We start from the raw sequence: 20,573 nt of genomic DNA, 5'->3' as shown, positions 1-20,573 counted from the left end.
CTCTTGCACAAAGAGCCAATCGTACAATTTTAAAACACAATTAACATGGCCTTCTTCATTGTTGGTTTAATTATGAAAGAGTAACAATTCGTTATCATTGCCTTGATCCAGACTAAAAGGGAGGTGAGGAGTTGGGGGAGAGAGAAGGAGAGAGGCTGAAGGGAGGGAGGAAACCGCTATTCACTAATTACTCATATGATCAGGAATGGCTATATACAGGGAAAGAGAGGTGGAAAGGATGTTTCACTGTCTCGTATGGATGCACTCACTCTTGCATGGTCCGATTATAGTATTGAATTATATTGCATGGCTATCTGTGAATCTCAATCTGATGCAAAACGAAGTGAAACACATGAAAAAAATTTTTTTATAACAAGCAGCAGTTGTTATTGTTGCATGGCTGTGTTTGTCATCATGCCTGTGGTTGTCCTTTATGTGCTCCTTCCATGTCCATCAAACACACACACACACACACACACACACACACACACACACACACACACACACACACACACACACACACACACACACCCCTTATATTAGTTTTGATTAAAACATTGAACATGAGTAGTTGCACCTATGGTGAAAATTTTGTGTCAATCGGATAAGCGGTTGCAGAGAAAACAAAATTAGCACAGATGGCCGAACATACAGACGGACAAGCTGAAAGCATAATTCCTCTGGCAACTTCATCAGTGGAGGCAGAAAACATATTATGTAACAAAACAATTTACCCAGTAGCACCATTTAACCAATATATACAGGTGTGTGTGTGTGTGTGTGTGTGTCTATATATATATATATATATATATATATATATATATATATATATATATATATATATATATATATATATATATATATATGTATTTTTTTTCGAAAAGGTGATATAAGGCTAAAGATGGTTGAATTGAACTCCTGGAAGGGCTTCAAGCAGACAGTTCACCATTATCTCATGCCATCCACTTCCCCACCCACAACATTATCTAAACACATCAACCACCGCACATCCAAACCCTGTTATTATCAGATTACTGTTTCATGCCTTCTTGTCTCGCCTCTTCTTATTTGTCCTTCCTTGCTTATGTCTAACTGTGGCCTCACTGCCTTACTGTCAATTTGTTGCCTTCTTTCCTCTCTCTGTCACCTCACTTTTCCACGATCCAAGATCACATGTACACATGTAAAATAAATCAATAAAACGTGTGCAATTAAAGGTCAATTAGAATCAACGATAACACAAATTGAGGATAACAGGATACAACAAGGTTCATTATTGTTGGTTAAAATATTTTGCCAAATGATGAAGGGGATAATGGATGTTTGAGAAATTGATCTACCAATGTGGTTATTTCTTAAAGCAATGAAATCAAAACGTAGCGTTTTTTTCTGAACACCATAGTTCAACATCAAACTGTCCAAGACAAAATCTACAGATTGATTGACAAAAATTGAATAGATTGACAAAAACCTTCATGGGGATGGTTCTTGAAGAAAGAAGCTTCAGAGTCATTTTGTTCTGAAAGATCCGTGTGGACATCAATGTCTTGCTCAGTTTTCACTTCCACTTTCACAAATAAATCTGGAAAAAGAAACTTTTATTAAATGCAGGCAGTCTTGTGTCAGATGCATAGCTGGTTCCACACTCTTATGTAGCTCAATACATATTACATTTAAATCGTTGATTTGAAGTCTTCCTTGAAAAGAGAAAATAAAACATTTCCCCATTGGAATAGCATGAAGAAATGTTTTATCTCGGTGGTTCACAGGCAGGGTGATCCATAAATGTGTGTGCCGTCCCTTGGATTGCCATTAAACGGGTGTCCATCTGCCAGTATTTGTTGGTGGACCTTGAAGATCCCATGGTGTCCTTCGCGACGAATCGGCAAGCTATCGGCAGCACCATGGCCAAATTCCAAATTCTTACCCTAAGAATTTGGGCATGAGAGGGCATTACATCAGAGGCAAAGCCATACCCTCAGCCAAAGATGCTACTCTGCAGCCCTGTGCTACATATGTATGAAGAAGCCCACCACCCAAAATAAACAACCAACAAAATATGGAAAAAAAAGGTTTGTGCCCCAACCTGCATTTATTAACCTCCGCCATCGAAGATGGACGGAGGTTACTGTTTTCACCCCTGTCTGTTTGTTTGTGAACAGTATTACGGAAAAAACTCCTCGATGGATTTCGACGAAACTTGGTGGGGGGGGATTAGGTATGGTCCAAGGATCATGCCATTAGATTTTGGACTTGGTCCAAAGTCCAATATGGCCGCTATGGTGGCCATTTTGAAAAAATATTTCAATTTTTGTTTTTGCATTTCTACATGTTTTAAGTGATTTCCAACCCCCCCCCCCCAAAAAAAAATTGTTAGTGAAAAAAAACAGATCATTTTGCAACTTTTTTTTCAACAAAATTTCGATTTTTTTTTTTGCATTTCTACATGTTGTAAGTGATTTCCAACAAAAAACATGCCAAAATTATAATTGCGGCTGATTTTGGAACTTCAGGTGGATATACTCATGTAAAATCAATTTCTGTCTCAAGGAATCTAGTTATGACGAATGAATTGAGTATGTAAAAGTTAAAAGTAAAAGTGAAAGTTGCAAACTATAACTCTGTGAGCACTGTTGACATCAAATTGAATGAATAGGATATCAGGCTCACATGAGGGTGTATCACTGCTGCAGATGCACCCTCGCAGATTTGGCATACAGGTTGTGACCCGAGGCTGCCAGGTAAGGCAGCATTTCCTGGATGGCCTGCAGATGTCGTGCCCAGTTCCCAGTGCGTTCTGCCCGGATGTATTTGCGTAGAATGTCAAGCATGTCCATATACTGAACCCAGAGCGCTGAAGTTCTAGAAGATATCTTTGCAGACTCGGCATGCTTCTGAAGGTGGTCTTTGATTCGTTTCAAGACGTCAGACTTGCATACTTCTACCACAGACTGGGGTTGACAGAAGTGTGATGAGGGTTTTGTGCCACTTCAGACATCAATAGCTCAAGCTCCTGAAAAGATGTTATGTGTCATTAGGTGCAACTGCCAGGCTGAATGTAGCACCATGAGATGCACATGCAAGAAGCACAACATTGAGTGCACTCCAGCTTGTGGAAACAGCAGGGGCTCTGGCTGCACAAACACTCCATGTGACAATGATGATGATGATGATGATGACATTTTCGAGTTCTAACTTTAATACGCTTGATTTTTCAAAACATATATAGTAAGTTTATAATGGATGTAGTTTCTGAGTTTAATGCGAATTTTAATTTTCATTTCGAAACCTTCGTCAGGCAGATGTGATTGCCCCGAGTGGAATTGTGAATTTTGTAATGTTTCAATGATTTACATAATTATATTGTATTGCCATAGACTTGATTTCATCTTGTGTCTTCAACATTTATTATTTTTTGGGGTCCAGGAGCCAAAATCAGTATCAGGTAAATATTTTTTTTTCGGGACAAAAATTGACATTTTTGGACAAAAAAGCTATGATTTTTTATTTTACCCTCAATACATTTCACTTTTTTTATCATTATTCTTGTATATCAATATACTGCTCATAACTAGAAACAATTAGAATGCAGAAAAACATTTATATATTAAAATATCAATCTTTACAATTTTCTCATTTTCGCTGAAGCCGGGTGGCAGCCATATTGGATTTCCATGATTTCAGGACTTTACCCCTGGAGGATCCCTTAGGACTTTTTTTCTGTCACTAAGGACATATCCAGGAATCAAAATCTGTTGAGTTTGCTTTTGTTGCAATTTGTGGGAGGTTGACCAAATATTTCTGCTAAAATGCCTGTACTAATACAGATGTGGAGAAACATACATAGATACACAGACAGACAGACAGACGTGGGTGTCACAATAGTGCCACAACCCCTTTGGGACGAGACAAACAATCCTCAAGAAGAAGTTCAGACACAAACTTTTTGGGTCTCACTTTCAGTTATGATCTTTCTTGGGTAAATTACATTTCTGAGAGCCTCCAAGGCCAATTGGCCTTCAAAGCCAGAGTGTGCAAAGTTCTTCCTCAACACACCTGAACTGTTATCCACCAACAAAGCCTTCATCCACAGCTTGATTGAGTACTGCTCTCTCTCTCTTCTGGGCTGTTACCCCCTACCTCACACCTCATTCAGTTTGATGCTATGGAAACAAAGGCTTCAAGATAATTGGAATCTTTCGCAATGAAGTTGAGTCTAGGGCCTACCACCACTTTCACATTGCCGGCATATTTATGGTGTCTTTCTTCTACTACCTCCTTTCTGCTCTTGCACCTTCTGTTCTTTCTGTGCTTTCCTCCCTCCCCCCTCCCACCACACCACATTTCTGCAGGGAACATGTGGTCTACCAGCAACCCCCTCCTGGTGAAACTATCAAAATCTAGAATTACTGATCACCTCCACAATTTTGTTCCTCTGTTTTTTTCCCATCTGTAGAAACAACTTCCATTTCTTTTCAAATCTCATTCTTCCCTCCATGTCTTCAAGACAGCTGTTCCCCACCATCCCCCATCCAAAACAACAATATTTCCCACCCCAAATGACTCCATTCCAAAGCACTCCCTATTTCCAGGTCATTGTATTTTCCCCTTTTCCTCACCTCTTTACGTTTGTTAGTTACTCATTGGTTGGTTTGTTACTTTTCTCTTTCCACCCCACTTTCCCCTTCCTATTCCTCTTGTGTTTCTTTTAACTTTTGTGCAGCTTTTTCCCCATGTGTCCTTCTCCGATCCTCTTCATCTCATTCTCGGCTCTGCAGTTTCCATTGTATTCCCTTCCATTCTGCTCAGGGTCTTCCACGAGCCTCTATCATGTATTCCCCAAAAATGGGCACGAGACAATCACAGCTCCCATCAGAAGTGATGAAGGTCACACAACTCACCATTCTGCTGGTCGCTTTGCTCCTCTTCCAGATCAAAGGAGTTCACATCCTCTATTTTTATCTGCAGAATCTCAGAAGATCCTTCCAGTTCCTCATCCTTCATTCCACCCCCGAGCATAGTTGGCTGGTCTGATTCGGGCTGCACACGACAGGAATCCTTCCAACAGCCAACTTGAGCATACATGGAAGGTGAACCTTTAGAGAGGCAGGAAACACATCACTCTTCATGACGTTTGCTCCACCCTGAGTACCTTGATCCCAAACTGTACTAACATGTGAAATACCTCATGCTTTATCCTCTGCCTAAATCAGTTAGAGCACTTAAAAACATTCACTACGCACATACACGCATCCTGTGACACCCCCAAAATAAATTGTACATGTTGCAGCTTCTCATGACAAAATGATAATTGTATTACATGTTGATGTAAATTTTGATTTGGCCACATATAAAACATTCAAAAGTTTAGATATTGATAGTGTGACGGTTCTGCGAAACCATCATTCCTCATTGCAATGGTACCTAACATATAGCAGTTCCTGAGATAGTTATTTCATTAGTATTCGTTCCAGATAGCCCTTTCCTTGCGTCGAATGGGTTTATACCATTATAGGCCAATATGCATTCTGTGGGATGAGTTTCTTCCCATTCTTTTCCCCATCTTAATCATGCTCACGGACCTCTCTTTCATGCAAGCAAACATGCCATTCAGAGCACACAGTTAACTTGTATTTGCATGCCATAATCCCATTTGAATTGCAGGCCATTATCCAACAAGCAGATCACTACAACCTTCACTGTACCTGGTGTTGGCTTACTGGTTCGGGTGGTAGGCTTGGGATCCTAGGGTCCCGAATTCAAATTCTGCTTGGTCATTGAAATGATACCAGGTGGGGTTGACTCAGCCTGTCATCCTTCTGAGGTCGGCAAAATGAGTGCCAGCTTGTTGGTATCCTGTGTCGGAGTGGCGACCCATCCAGGATTGTGCCCAATAGCCAAGGAGACTGCTTAAGCAGCAGCAACGCTCTGCACAGAGTATGGCCTCAGGATCGGGCATTCGAGAGCATCTCGACCACTTCCCCTCATGGCGTACCTCAAACTGCGGTTCGAAGCAATATAAAATCTAAGCCTGTTCAATAATTTTAGGATGAAGACCAATAATGTTGAGAAGGCCTTATACACGAGCACTGGGGATGTGTATGAAGAGGAGTTTTGCTAAAATGTAATCCATGCAACACGTATGTTAATATGTAGAGAGTTTCCCCACTTCACTGGCTTTCAGGTAATAAAGAAGGAACCCACTTTTAAGAAAACTGGATGGCACTACAACATTCCTCTGAAACATAACCACGGGAATGCAGTTTCAGTTCATAATGAAATGGAAGACGAAGAATGGAAGTGTGGATGAAGCACCGCGTGTGGATGAAGCACCGCGTGTGGATGAAGCACCGGTGTGGATGAGGCACCGTGTGTGGATGACGCACCGTGTGTGGATGAAACATCGTGTGTGGATGAAACACTGCGTGTGGATGAAACACCATGTGTGGATGAAGCACTGCGTGTGGATGAAGCACCGCATGTGTATGAAACACTGCGTGTGACAGGAACCGCGTGTGTGAGTAGTATGGTGTGTGTGAGTGAAAGGCGATTTGTGAGAGAGAACGTGTGTGTGAGGTGGCGATATGAGAGGGAGATGGCGGATAGCATGCGGGAGACCGCAACCGCATGTCCTAGTGTAATGGTGAGATGTGTGAGCGTCGTTTCACGCAGGAGTGTGCGCGTTGAATGGCGACGACAACTGCGACAGATGAGGGACAAAAGTCGGGTAGCGGCCGTAGCTGTTTTGAGGACCGTGCCAGGTTTGCAACAATTAGCCAGCTCCTCTTCTACAGAACATTGTTCATGATCATCCTCCTCTCCTCTACCCCTCTGTTCCCCTTCATCCTTCTGCCCATTATCATTTGTCCTTTCCTTATCTGTATGTGCTGGAGCCATTAATCGGTCTCCTCTACCACCTGCGTGGGAGGACGTCCTCCCTCCTCTCAGCATTCCAGCTTTCATTGTATTTTGGTTTGCTGTGCTGCTCAGGTCTTTCCTTTGAGACAGGCAGCATCATCCTAGCTTTGCAGTTTGATGCAGGGCTCTGCCTCGGGAAAGGTATAGCCGTTTATCTTAGGAGACCACACCCCAGCTGCCTGATTTGTCCACAGACTTCACAAAGTTTTCTCTGTTCGAGGGCTGTGACCCTTTGTGACGGAGTTGTTTTTTTAATGCTCTCCTTTTTTTTAAATGCCAATAATTCTACAAACTCTTGCTTATGAAGCTCACTCCACTGAATGCTGCAAATATCAGGCAGAAAAGGTAGGGCCAGCAGGTGACAAAACAATGAACCAGCAGCCACTCCATCACAGGTTACTCGACTGAGTGTGCAGGTATTTCAAAGTCGTCCAGGATGCTGGTAATAACTTGCCCACTCTTCGCAGAAGACACCATGGCATCTTGAACGTCCACCAACTAATGCTAATGGACAGGACACCCAGCTTAACCTTCATCCGAGAGATGGTGCACATCTTGATCCCCCCTGCATGTGAAAAACCAGGATGACCGTTTGTGGCTGGGCTGAGATTCAAACAAAGGCGAGACAGCTCAGAGGCTCGTGTGCACACCTCCAGGCTCTCCCACCAGCCCCAAAGGATAGTGCTTCTTGGAGGAAAATGATGATTTCATGCATAAAGAACATGAGTGAGCCGTGAAATAATGTAGCCTTGTGTGCAGACACAGACCTTGGCAAGTAGAGCGGAGTGCCACCAAGTGTCCAGAGAAACACCTTGGAGAAACGAGTTCAATTGCATGTTTATCTAAACGTCAATTTCCTCACCATTCTTGGGATCATTGCTCACCCCAAGTATGCAATGTTACCAGACTACCAACACATGAAAGGCCAAGTTTGAAGAAAGGTATCATGGCATATTCAAAGTCCATAATCAAAATTAAAATGTGACACCATGCTCCGAAATGCATCGCTCCTTGCTGGCAATGCATCAGAGTAACAGCTGTTATCAGATTTGTTCCTTCAGTACTCAAACCCAAGACCTGTGATGAATCATTAACATGCTTCAAACTGACATATCCAATGGCTCTTGCGTACATTTTCATCTTGTTTAAATAAATGTGTGCTCATGGTTCCAACATGTCACTTTATTCAAACAGACATTTTCATGACAATTCAATATCTTATTGAAAATATTTTTCAATTGGAGGGACCGTCCTGTGTCCCTTTTTCACTTCTTGGTAAGTCTGAGTTGTGTGCTCTCCATTAAAGAGGGTTCACATTGTTGGGAAATCTTTGGTTGATGCCAACTACATGGCTTCCCCACCAAAGATGCAGGCTTCTTGATGAGGGTCACTGATTGTGATGGCACTCACTGGAGTTGTGGCAAACACAGGCAATCGTCACCATTCTATAATATGTATGTGTATGTGTGTAGATGTATGTATATTGTGACGTCCACGGGACTTGAACAGTCCCGCCAACGTAGAATGAGCCGAAACGATGGAGGCGGTTTATTTTTTATAACCCAAAGATGGTGGTTTTAATCGCTCGACAGCAAACGGGACGAGGAAGGTGGCACGAGTCGCTTTTCACTGAGTTAATAATGTTTATTTCTCTCACCAGAAATAATAATAAGACTCGGCAAGAGGAGGGATCCGGGGCGATTCGACGGGATGGTGGTGTGGGTTTGGGCGTGGGGAAAACACAAACAATTCCAATGGATATACAAATCTCAAACCCTCGAAGGCGCCAGGTACACACACACACACACACACACACACACACACACACACACACACACACACACACACACACACACACACACACACACACACACACACACACACACACACACAACGTAGCTGGTGGTCAGGCTTGTCCGTGGTGTCGACGTAACAGTCACTGGATTGGTGCCGGACGAGCTGGCATTGCGCTCGTCAGGGGCAGGAGACCCGGTGGTGCCGAGGTTCCGTCAGCCCTTCCGCGCAGAGCCGCGGTTTCCTGCCTGTGAGCTCCGACCAGCCACCGTGGTGCTGTTACTGGTGGTGTTGACCTCCTGGTGTAGGCCCAAGACCGCTTACAGCGGCCAGGGAGCCAGTTCTGGCACCAAGATGCGAGCAGGAGAAGGAGGCAGGTCCGCCCGCCGTTCGGTCCCGTACTCCGAGCCAGCAGAACTCCAGAGCCAACCGAGGTGAGGAACGAGGCACAGCAAGGCCACGAGACACGACAAATCGAGGAACGAACCAGCTCAACGAGAGAGAGCACGCTCAGAGATCAACAGCCTCGACCAGACGCTTTCTTTTTATCACTCTTCCTCCTCTTCTTTTCCCAAACAGAACCTTTTTATACTCGAGTCCTCGTCACTTCCAATCGAGCCCTGTTATTGGCCCTCCGCCGTCGCCTTCCGCCAATCGTGATCAAGGGGCGGAACCATCCGCAGCACTGTCCTGTTACGTCACGGCAAGCCTACAGGGAATACTAAAAGGGGATAGCATATACACTTACCCTAACCCGTCTCCCTATCTAATTACGTAACAATTATCATTTCCCCCTGAAAGAAATGGACATTTACTAGACAACTTATCACCACTGAATTGCTACTTATTACATCGAGATCCTGGTACAACTCGAACAGCATGGCATACCTAATTAAACATCCTACTTACCCTTTGAATGCATACCCCCCCTCAGACGTAACAATATGTATGTATGTATGTATGTGTGTACAGTATATGTATGTATGTATGTGTGTACAGTATATTTATGTATGTATGTGTACAGTATATTATGTATGTGTACAGTATATTATGTATGTATGTATGTATGTGTACAGTATATGTATGTATGTATGTATGTGTGGGTGTATGTATGTATGTACAGTGTATGTATGTATGTATGTGTACAGTGTATGCATGTATACAGTATATGTATGTATGTATGTGTGTGTACAGTATATGTATGTATGTATATGTGGGTGTATGTATTTATGTATGTATGTGTGGGTGAATGTATGTGTATACAGTGTATCTATGTATGTATGTATGTATGTGTGGGTGAATGTATGTGTATACAGTGTATGTATATATGTATGTATGTATGTATGTATACAGTATATGTATGTATGTATGTGTGTGTACAGTATATGTATGTATGTATGGGTGTATGTATGTATGTATGTGTAGGTGGGTGTATGTATGTATGTGTGTATAGTATATGTATGTATTGTTACGGTGGTGGAAATTAACAGAACACCATTCAGGTTCCCCAGAGATCAGTTATTTCGATAAGTACGTGTTTTAGGTTAGATTCCCCCACCGATGTGGAAAGGGATTTATTCGTGTGCTGGGCTGTGCATCTTTGAGTTAGCTGTTACTCTTTCTCTGTCTTTAATTTCGAAACATCATACCAAAACTCCTCACCATCGACAAGCAACGCTCCCCACCGCCACCACTGCTCAAAGCCGCCTTGTGCGCCGCGGCGCGAACCTAATTTGCATAACCGGATCACAGAGCGACTTCCTCGAAACCCACGGGTGACGTCAAACTTGGGGTTTCCCGTGAGGCTCACGAGGGGTGAAAGGTCGGAGGCGAACAGTGGGCGGAGCCTGGCCTCGGGTTGAAAGATCAAGGGATGGCTCGCTCCTGGCCAATATAAGGGCGGAACTCGAGCAGATTCAGAGAGAGTCGGTCAGTGTCGTGTCGGAGAAGTGGTTCGTGGTTGTTCGTCGTTGTTCACGGGTCGTTCCCCGGTGGAGATCAGAAGTCGGGGCTGGTGGGAGCGGCAGCATCGGAGCTTGGAGTCGTCGGAGCTAGCGGCAGCGGCGGAGCGTGGGGGTCCGGGCACACAGCCCTGATACGGTCGGGCAACGCCGAGGAGTGAACGAGGTCTGGAGGAGCATTAACTCTGAAAGAGCAAGAGACCCGTTTGCTCCTCCGAAGCGTCGCCGGCCAGGCTCGCCAGAAAGGGGCCGCGACGAAGTCGGGCCACCGAGGCCGACCAAGCAGCCATACAAGCTGCTCGTCAAGCCGCCCAAGCGACTGGCGCGTTCGCGACGCACCAGACTGAACGGAGACACCAAGGGTCACCGATCCGAAGACCATCGAGTGACCACCAGGGGCGACCAGGTAACCTGCCCGGCCTCTTGGAGCCCCTCGGTCAACCAGGCCTCCGAGTTTGAAATAAAGGCTCGCAAGCCCTATTCTCTTCCTTGGGTTTTTTGGATGAAAGTCTGTGGCACCTTGTCTTCTGAAGTGGAACTGTTTAAGTGCATGATTGTGTACATGATTGTATAGAACTCGGCTGTAGGCTTTTGCTCGTGTCTTGTCTCCTATCCCCATTCATTGACTGCATGCCTACTGGAAATAAATGCCCCATTGTTTGAATGTCAACCTGCTCGTTTGTGTCATTTTCCCTGCATTGACTGCCACGGCACGTATCGGGAATTAACTGGCTTTTAAAGCAGATAAAAGTAAATCTGGTCTGACGGGACTTGGCAATATCAAACCGCTCGGCTTCACATACGGAACGAGCACACTTAAGCGGCTCGTTTTCGTACAAGTCCCGTCGAGGTATAAACTCTCGGTATTTCTGTCCGCACGAATAGTTAGGTAAATAGACAATTCGGCGATCGACCCTGTAGTGTGTGGACAGAGTATGGACTGGTTCATGATGCGTTAAGGCATCCGTGGCTGGATTTCGGGGTTGGTCCGGAAAGTCACGACTGGATTGTCGCCTTGGGTGGGTGCGCGACCGCGATTGGGCTGAAGCGGCCGTCCACACACCGAACGCAGCGGAAAACCACAACAGTATGGATGTATGTATGTGTGGGTGTGTGTGTGTGTATGTATGTATGTATGTATGTGTGTATGTGTGGGTGGGTGTATGTATGTATGTATGTGTGGGTGTGTGTATGTATGTATGTGTGGGTGGGTGTATTTATGTATGTGTGGGTGGGTGGGTGTATGTATGTCTGTATGTGTGGGTGGGTGTATGCATGTATGTATGTATGTGTGGGTGGGTGTATGTATGTATATGTATGTACATATATGTATGTATGTGTGCATATGTCTGTATGTATGTGTGTATATGTTTGAATGTATGTGTGTATATTGTTACGGCTGTGGAAATTCGCAGAACACCATAAAGGTTCCTTAGATCAGTTAGATCGATAAGTCTGTGTTCAGTTAGATTTCCCCACCGTTGTTTAGAGGGAATGCTTCGTGTTCACCGGGCTGTGACCCTTTGAGGTAGGTTTTTCTTTTTCTATCGTTATTTTGGACCAACCATACCTCAACAACCAAATCACCACAAACAACATCGATCCCCTTAACCACAACGCCAACCACGCCACCATCACCGCAACCACGATTGCCTCTACCGCCCACCACAACCAAATCGCCACCACTAACATCGTTCCCAAACGACCACAACCAAACCACCACCACCTTCGCCCCTTTACCTCCACAACTCCATTCCACAAACATCGCCTCACCTTCGTTCCCGAAACGACGCCATCTTTGTGCCAGGAGCGGCGCGATCCGATCAAACGGCATCACTGCAGGGAGAGGCAAGGGTTCTCTCGCCGTGCAGCACAAGTCTGGTGATTTCTACCACGTCCGCTCTGTGTGGAAGCTTCGCCTCGAAAAACGGATCACAGGAGAGAAAGGGGCGGGGCCTGTGGAGGTCAAAGGCTTGATGATTCCTACCATGTCCGCTTTCCGCGCAGGGTCAAGGGTCAGAGAGCAAAGGCCAAATCTCATCTCACCAGCCCTATAAAAGGCCGTGCAGAGCACCGGTTTAGGCAGTCTGGAGGGGTCGTAGAGCCGAGTGGAGCCCGCAGTCTGGAGGGGTCGGAGAGCTGAGTGGAGCCCAAAGTCTGGAGAGTCAGTCGGAGAAAGCCAAGGAGCTGCGTGGAGACTACAGTCGGGGAGAGCTTGCCAGCGCCAAGGCAGTCCGAGGTGATAGGACCTCGGCGCAGTTCGCGCATCGCTGAGGAACGGATGGGGTCTTAGAGCATTCGACTCTTATAGAGCATCAACTCTTATAGAGCATCAACTCTGACAGAGCACTGAAAGACCCATTCGTTCCTCTCAACCGCGTTGCCGGCCGGGGCCTGGATCACCTCGCCTTTGCAAGGCCGCAATCAGGCGCGGCTGTCCTAGCGGCCGTGGGAAACAGACATCACGACCTGCCCATCGTCGCAAGGCCGCAATCAGGCGCGACTGTACTAGTGGCCGTGGGAAACAGGTCCACGGACCCTGTCTGCCACTCTCGTCTATGAGAGTGGCCCTTTCCTTCCTTTTGAGTGAATCTTGTGGCGCTGTGTCCTGACAAGTAAAGACTGTTAAGTGACTGTACATTAATAATAACCATATTCGGTCGTAGTGTTTGCCTGCTTTTGTTTGCCTGTATACGTGTTGGCTGTACATATGTGCATGTGTGAAATAAATGTGCTTTGTTTGAATGTATCCGTTCGTTGCGTCCTCCTTTCACCATATTGGAAATGCCATCTTGCATCGTGGAATAAATAGTGGGGTTTCAAACACCCGTTAAATAGAATCGGATCCGGCGAGGTCGGCGATAATACCCGCTCGGTTATCACTGCAGAACGGAACGGACCGCTTAAGCGGTTCGTGTCCTAAGCCGACCTGCGTCTTGGTACGGCTGCCCGGTCGGCTCCCTCCGCAGGTACTTAGGTCTATCGAGTTCGGCGAGTGACCCTATCTTGCGCGGGTAGACAATTCGCACGGCCGTGGTGGGGTTGAAGACCCACCCGTGACAGGGTTCCGGCATTAGATCCGGAAAGTCACGACTGAATTGTCCGTCTGGTGGGCGACGCGGTTGCGATTAGTGGAAAGCGGCCGATCGCACGCCGGCGGGCGCGACTTTGCAACACTGGTGTCAGGAGTGGGATTCGAATCCACCCCGCCTCCAACTAAATTCACGGAATCGGATCAGGGGTGAGTGAAGCGACCCTCCGTGTTCCCCAAATTACGAGCATTTAAAATTATTTCTGAGAGGCAAGATGGCGTTCCAAGGCGAAATGGTGCAGGGTGGTATATGTACGTGTTTTAATGTGGAATCCATGGCCCGGGACGGTTCTTTTTATAACCCCACCGCTAATTACAATCAGTGGGGGAGCTCACCCCCATATACTGAGCTTGGACTTTGCCGACAAACAAACTCAGAGTCGCACAATAGCGGTGAGATCACACCTCAGCGAAACACGGAGCAGGCAGCTATTAATAGCGCAACGAACGGCACCACACTGGGCGTGGGCTCCCAACCACCAATTCAAACCGAGTGGGCGAGAATCATGGAGATGGCCAAGAGAATAGATGAAACGAGGAAGGAAGAATGGGAAAGAGGTGTGGAGATGAAAAAGGAATTGAAAAAAAAAGCTTCAGAGCTACAGGAACACCAAAGCAGAGAGATGGAATTACAAAACGAGCTGAGGATGTTGAGGGAAGAAAGAATGACAGCAGAGAATGAAACGTCAAGGAACCACACTGTGCAGATCGAACAGCTGGAAGCCAAGGCCAGATTAAAGAATGAGAAGCAAGAAAGACAGTGGAATAGAAAACACAAAGAACAAGGAATGAGACAGGAGAAAGAAATCAGCCAATTGAAGGAAATATCGAGATTGCAGAATGAGGAACAAGAGAGACAGTGGAATAAAAAACAAAAAGAGTATGAATTTGAGTGTGAACAACAGAAAGAAAAAGCAAGGTTGGAGTACGAGGAGATAGTGAAAGAACAACGAACGAGACAGGAGAAAGAAATAAGCCAATTGAAAGAAACGATGAGATTGGAGGCTGAAAAGCATGAAGAACAGTGGGAGAGAAAGCAAAAACTAAACGAGGTTGAAGTTAACCAACTCAAGGAGAGAGCAAAATTTGAGTCCACAGAGATGGAAAAACTCCGGAAAGAGAACGAACAACTCAAAAAGCTCAGAGAGGAAGAACGACTCAAAATGAGCCAGGAAGTAGAACGGCACAAGAAGGTGGGATGTGTGACAGCACCTCAAGGAGTAATGTTAGTGGTGCAGGACTTGATTGACACCACTCGTCGGATGAAGGAACAATTCGGACCAACCCTAATAAAGGAGACACAAATAAAACTGGAGAAGAGAGAAGTATTGCCAGAGACACGGGAGATAGACCGAATTGAGAATGAATTAAATAAAATGAAGGAGGAAACAGAGACGAAGATCCAGGAAGAAACTAATATACATGAGGTGACTGAGTTGGCAGAGACACGGGAGATAGAGGGTGAATTAGGCTGGGTTAAGGACGAGAACACACACATGGAGGTAGTGGAGGAAGATGAGGGGGAGCTCGAGGAATGTTTCGTGACCCGGTGCAAGCAGCCGGATGGCCTCCTCCAGGAACGAGGGGAGGAAATATTCCCCCTTGAAGCGGATCTCGACCAGGTGGGTCCGGTCGAGCTTTGCGAGGTAGAGGGGGCGAGTGCTGTTGACGGGTGCACACGGAGCTTGGGGGGTGTGGAGACCCCGGAACCCCTTGTGGCACAAATCCTCAGTGTGAGTGTCCTGGTGTGTGTGTTCACGAGTGTGGTGAAATATCTGCTGAAACGTGCGCATGGCGTGGGTGAAAGGCGTTGTGTGAAAGGGACTGCGTGTGTGAGTAAAATGGTGTGCGTGGTTGCGAGTGAGCCAAAGTGCGTGCCTCCCAGCATGCCGTGTGTGGATGAGGAGCCGTGTGTGGATGAGGCACCGTGTGTGAATGGAACCACATGTGTGAGTGGAAAGGTGTGTATGAGTGGAACCACGTGTACGAGTGAAAAGGCATGCGTGAGTGAACGGCCGAGTGCAGGAGAGACCATGTGTGTGAGAGAGCGGTATGCAAGGGAGATGGCTGTCGGCATGCGCGAAACATGCAACCGCATGTCCGAATGTCATCTCAAGGGGTGTGAGCCTCGTGGCACAGGGAAGTTTGTGCGCGAGAGTGCGACGACGATGGTGCCTGACGGTGGACAAAGGCCGAGTCGCGGCCGTAGATGCTTTGGGGATCGTGCTGGGGTTGCACGGCAGGGCGTGCGGGGTCCATGCTGTGGTACGCACGAGGCCGCCACGTGCGCGCCTGAGGGAGTGAAGCCCGGTCCGTAAACGCCAGCGGTGGATTTGCCGATCCCGCGGACGGACAGAAGGGAGGCTGGATAACGGATTTGGACCGGACGGGTTCTCAACGCGGGCGTGTGTGTGAAGCTCCGACGAACAGAGCACATGTGTTCGTGTAGGGAACACCTCGAAACGCGAGGCTTGCTTTTGAATGCGCAGGGCGACGTCATGGCTGCACGTATGGTTGAAATCCGGCAGAAGGAGAATCCCTGCCGGATGTTACCGTCCAAGGAGGGACGAGGTGTACGAACAGCTGCCATGATGTCACGGGAGTAAAAGAGCGCAGGTTGCGAGTTTCCGCGCTGGTGGCACATAGAAAAAAAAAGAAGCAAGCCTCGCTTCGGGTGGACAGTATTCCCTGGGCAAGGGGTGGAGACCCCCCTGTCCTGGGCACAGGATACCACTAGTTAGGGGGAAGGGTTAGTTTAGTCAGACCAGCTTCATGTGGCAGGGATAAGTCCTCATGGAGCCCGTGGAATGGATTATTTAGAGGGATTCAGTTCAGATTTAGGATGGAAAAGGGATTTTGAGGACAGTGACAGACTGTGAGTGTGTAGAGGGGACGTAGCTGAGCTAGATTGTGTTAAAAGGAACGTGCTGTAGTGAAAGGGACGACGTGGGAGCACGAGGTAGTAAGGGGATGTAGTGAGAAGAATGTCGACTGAATTGTCCGTCCGGTGGGCGACGCGGTTGCGATTAGAGGTGCGCGGCCGATCGCACGCCGGCGGGCGCGAATTCGTAACAATATGTATGTATGTGTGTATATGTATGTATGTGTGTATATGTATGTATGTGTATGTATATGTATGTGTGTATATATGTCTGTATGTATGTGTGTATATGTATGTACGTATGTGTGTATGTATGTATGTGTGTGAATATGTCTGTATGTATGTGTGTGTGTATATATGTATGTATGTGTGTATATGTCTGCATGTATTTTTGTGTACATGTCTGAATGTATGTGTGCATATATATGTATGAGTGTGTATATGTATGCATGTATGTATGTATGTATGTGTATATATGTCTATGTATGAGTGTGTATATGTATGCATGTATGTATGTATGTATGTGTATATATGTCTATGTATGTGTGTGTATATGTATGCATGTATGTAAATGTGTGTACGTGTATGTATGCATGTCTTTGTGCATATGTCTGTATGTATGTGTGTATATGTCTGAATGTATGTGTGTATGTATGTGTGTATATGTATTTATGTGTGTGTATATGGCTGCATGTATGTTTGTGTATATGCCTGTATCTATGTATGTGTGTATATGACTGAATGTATGTGTGTATTTGTATGTATGTGTGTATATGTATTTATTTATATGTACTGTATGTATGTGTGTATGTATGTTTGTGTGTGTATATGTATGTGTGTATATGTCTGCATGTATGTTTGTGTACATGTCTGAATGTATGTGTGTATATATATATATATATATATATATATATATATATATATATATATATATATATATATATATGTATGAGTGTGTATAATTATGCATGTATGTCTGTATGTGTGTATATGTATGTGTGTATATATATATATATATATATATATATATATATATATATATATATATATATATCTGTATATATGTGTGTGTATATGTATGCATGTATGTAAATGTGTGTACGTGTATGTATGCATGTCTGTGTGCATATGTCTGTATGCATGTGTGTATATGTCTGAATGTATGTGTGTATGTATGTGTGTACATGTCTGTATGTGTGTATATGTATTTATGTGTGTGTATATGGCTGCATGTATGTTTGTGTATATGCGTGTATGTATGTGTGTATATGTATGTATGTGTGTATATTTATGCATGTATGTATGTGTGTGTGTATATGTATGTATGTGTGTATATGTCTGTATGTATGTGTGTGTATATGTCTGTATGTATGTGTGTATATGTATGCATGTCTGTGTATATATCTGTATGTATGTGTGTATGTATGTCTGTGTATATGTCTGCATGTACGTGTGTATATGTCTGTATGTATGTGTGTATATATCTGTATGTATGTGTGTGTGTATATGTCTGTATGTATGTGTGTATATATGTGTATTTATGTGTGTGTGTGTGTGTGTGTGTGTGTGTGTGTGTGTGTGTGTGTGTGTGTGTGTGTGTGTGTGTGTGTGTGTGTGTGTGTGTGTGTGTGTGTGTGTGTGTTTGTGTGTGTGTGTATATGTGTGTATATATCTGTATGTATGTGTGTGTATGTATGAATGTGTGTGTATATGTCTGTATGTATGTCTATGTGTATATGTCTGTATGTATGTGTGTATATGTGTATATGTATGTGTGTGTATATGTATGTGTATATGTATGTGTGTGTATATGAGGCCCAGCGAGGAGGAGCGATGTAAGCGACATTTTTTAATGATATTGTAACGGTTGTGGAAATTCAGAGAACACCATTCAGGCTTCCCAGAGATCAGTTATGTCGATAAGTGTGTGTTCAGATTAAATTTCCCCACCGATGTCTTAGGGATTTATTCGTGGAACCAAGCTGTGATCTTTGAGTCAGCCATTATTCTTTTGCTATCTTTATTTTGGAACAACCACTACTTCAACAACCACAACCGCCTCTCAACAACCACTACTTCAACAACCACAACCACTACTTCAACAACCACAACCACTACTTCAAAAACCACAACCACCTCTCAACAACCACGCCATCCCCACCGCAAAGCAACCACAACATCGCCTCACCTTCATCTCCGTTACACCGCCATCTTTTCGCCACCCACGGCGAATCCCACGGACGAGCGCCATCTCCGCCGACAGACGCGGGGGCTGATGATTTCCACAACGTCCGCTTTCCACGGCTGATGATTCCTGAAACTTCCGCGTGGTTGATGATTTCTACCACATCCGCTCTCTCCGAGCTTCGCGTCAAAATCGGATCAAAAGATCAAAAGGGGCAGAGCCAGCGAGGGGTGAAAGGTGAGAGGTGAAAGATCAGACCTCACTCACGGACCCCATATAAAGGCGCGCTGAACGCCAAGCAAGCAGTCTGTCGGGGTTCGGAGTCTGTCGGGGAGCTGCAGAGAGTGGAAGTCTGGAGTCGAGCTGGCGTCGAGTCGAAAGAAGTCAGCAGCCCGGCAAGGTTCGAGTCCAGTGGAGGGCAGTCGGGGTCGCCGGAGCGCAGCCAAGACTGCCGTGCCACGCAGAACAGCGTGAAGGTGGAGAAAGCCGGGGAGAGATCGCCAATGCTGAGGAACGGACAGGCTCTTAAAAGAGCATCAACTCTCGAAAGGGCAAAGGCCCGTTCGTTCCTCAGAGACGTCATCGGCTAGGCCCGAACCACAAGGCCGCACGGCGGGGCTTGGGCCAACCAAGTCGAGCAGCGCCAACTGCCGTGTCGACGAAACGTCGAGGGTCAACCAGCGAGTCACCAGGAAGGTAGCAGGTAACCAGAACGGCCTCTCGGAGCTCCTGCGGTCTTCACAGCTCTGTGAACTATTAAAGGCCTGCAGGCCCTATTCTTACCCTTTTCTTTCCTGGGGTTTTTCTTTGTATGAACATTGTGGCGCCATGTCCTTAAGGAGAACTGTTAAGTGATAGTGTAAATAATAATAGAACGGTTGTAGGTCTTTGTCTTGCTCGTTCCTGCATGGCTTTATTCACTGCATGATTGCATACGTGTTTGATTACATACGTGTTTGATTGCATACGTGTTTGAGTGCATATGTGTGTAATAAATAAATGTCATTGTTTGAATGTCCACCTGTTCGTTGCGTCCTTTCCCTCAATTGAGCTGCTGTATTGCGTTCGGGATATTAGCTGGCTTTTAAATAGCCGATAAAGCAACTGGATCCGGCGGGGCTTGGCGATATACACCGCTCGGCAAATCGCAAACGGAGCGAGCTGCCTAAGCGGCTCGTTTCCAAGCAGGTCCCGTTGAGGTGTAAATCCCCGGCATTCTGTCTGCGCGCATAATTAGGTAAATCGACAATTCGGCGATCGGACCCTGTCGCGCGCGGACAGCATAGTTGGCTGATTTACGGTGTGATTAAGACCACACCCGTAGCTGGATTTTGGCGTTGATCCGAAAGCTGTAACTAGGTTTGCCACGTCCGGTGGACGCATGCGGCCGTGAATTAGCTAAACGCGGTCGCCCGCACGGCGGAAAACCACAATATGATGATGATAGACTCGGATGACCGGGGAAGGGTTAAAATAGTGCAAAATGGCATTAACTCCAAAATGGCCGATGTGGCCCTTACATCACTCCTCCTCATGCCTCATATGTACATGTGTGTATATGTCTGTATGTATGTGTGTATATGTATGTATGCGTGTGTACAGGATATGTATGTATGTATGTATGTGCACAGTATATATATATATATATATGTCCAAATTTCCAGGAATTGCATTTCAAATCAATTAAAACGAGTGCATGACTTTTTTGAGGAAACTTCAGTGAGAAATTCAATTGTAAAGATA

General features: G+C 45.6%; 1 protein-coding gene across 1 annotated transcript in view; it reads right to left on the bottom strand.

Moving 5' to 3' along the window:
- The window catches only part of LOC147009473 (uncharacterized), an 88,883-nt gene extending 85,491 nt beyond the window's left edge, over positions 1-3,392 (bottom strand). The window contains exons 1-2 of the mRNA XM_085861188.1: positions 2,671-3,392; positions 1,472-1,582 (exon numbers count right to left, since the gene is read on the bottom strand). Of these exons, the coding sequence (XP_085717314.1) occupies positions 1,472-1,582; positions 2,671-2,890 (331 nt within the window). The 5' untranslated portion in view covers positions 2,891-3,392. The remainder of the gene's footprint in view (positions 1-1,471; positions 1,583-2,670) is intronic.
- Positions 3,393-20,573: the final 17,181 nt, after the last annotated feature.

Source organism: Eptatretus burgeri, chromosome 17 (assembly GCF_056783735.1).
Source record: "Eptatretus burgeri isolate ZD-2024b chromosome 17, Ebu_testis_v1, whole genome shotgun sequence".
In the NCBI taxonomy this organism is placed as follows: domain Eukaryota; kingdom Metazoa; phylum Chordata; class Myxini; order Myxiniformes; family Myxinidae; genus Eptatretus; species Eptatretus burgeri.
This window is presented reverse-complemented; position numbering and strand designations above follow the sequence as displayed.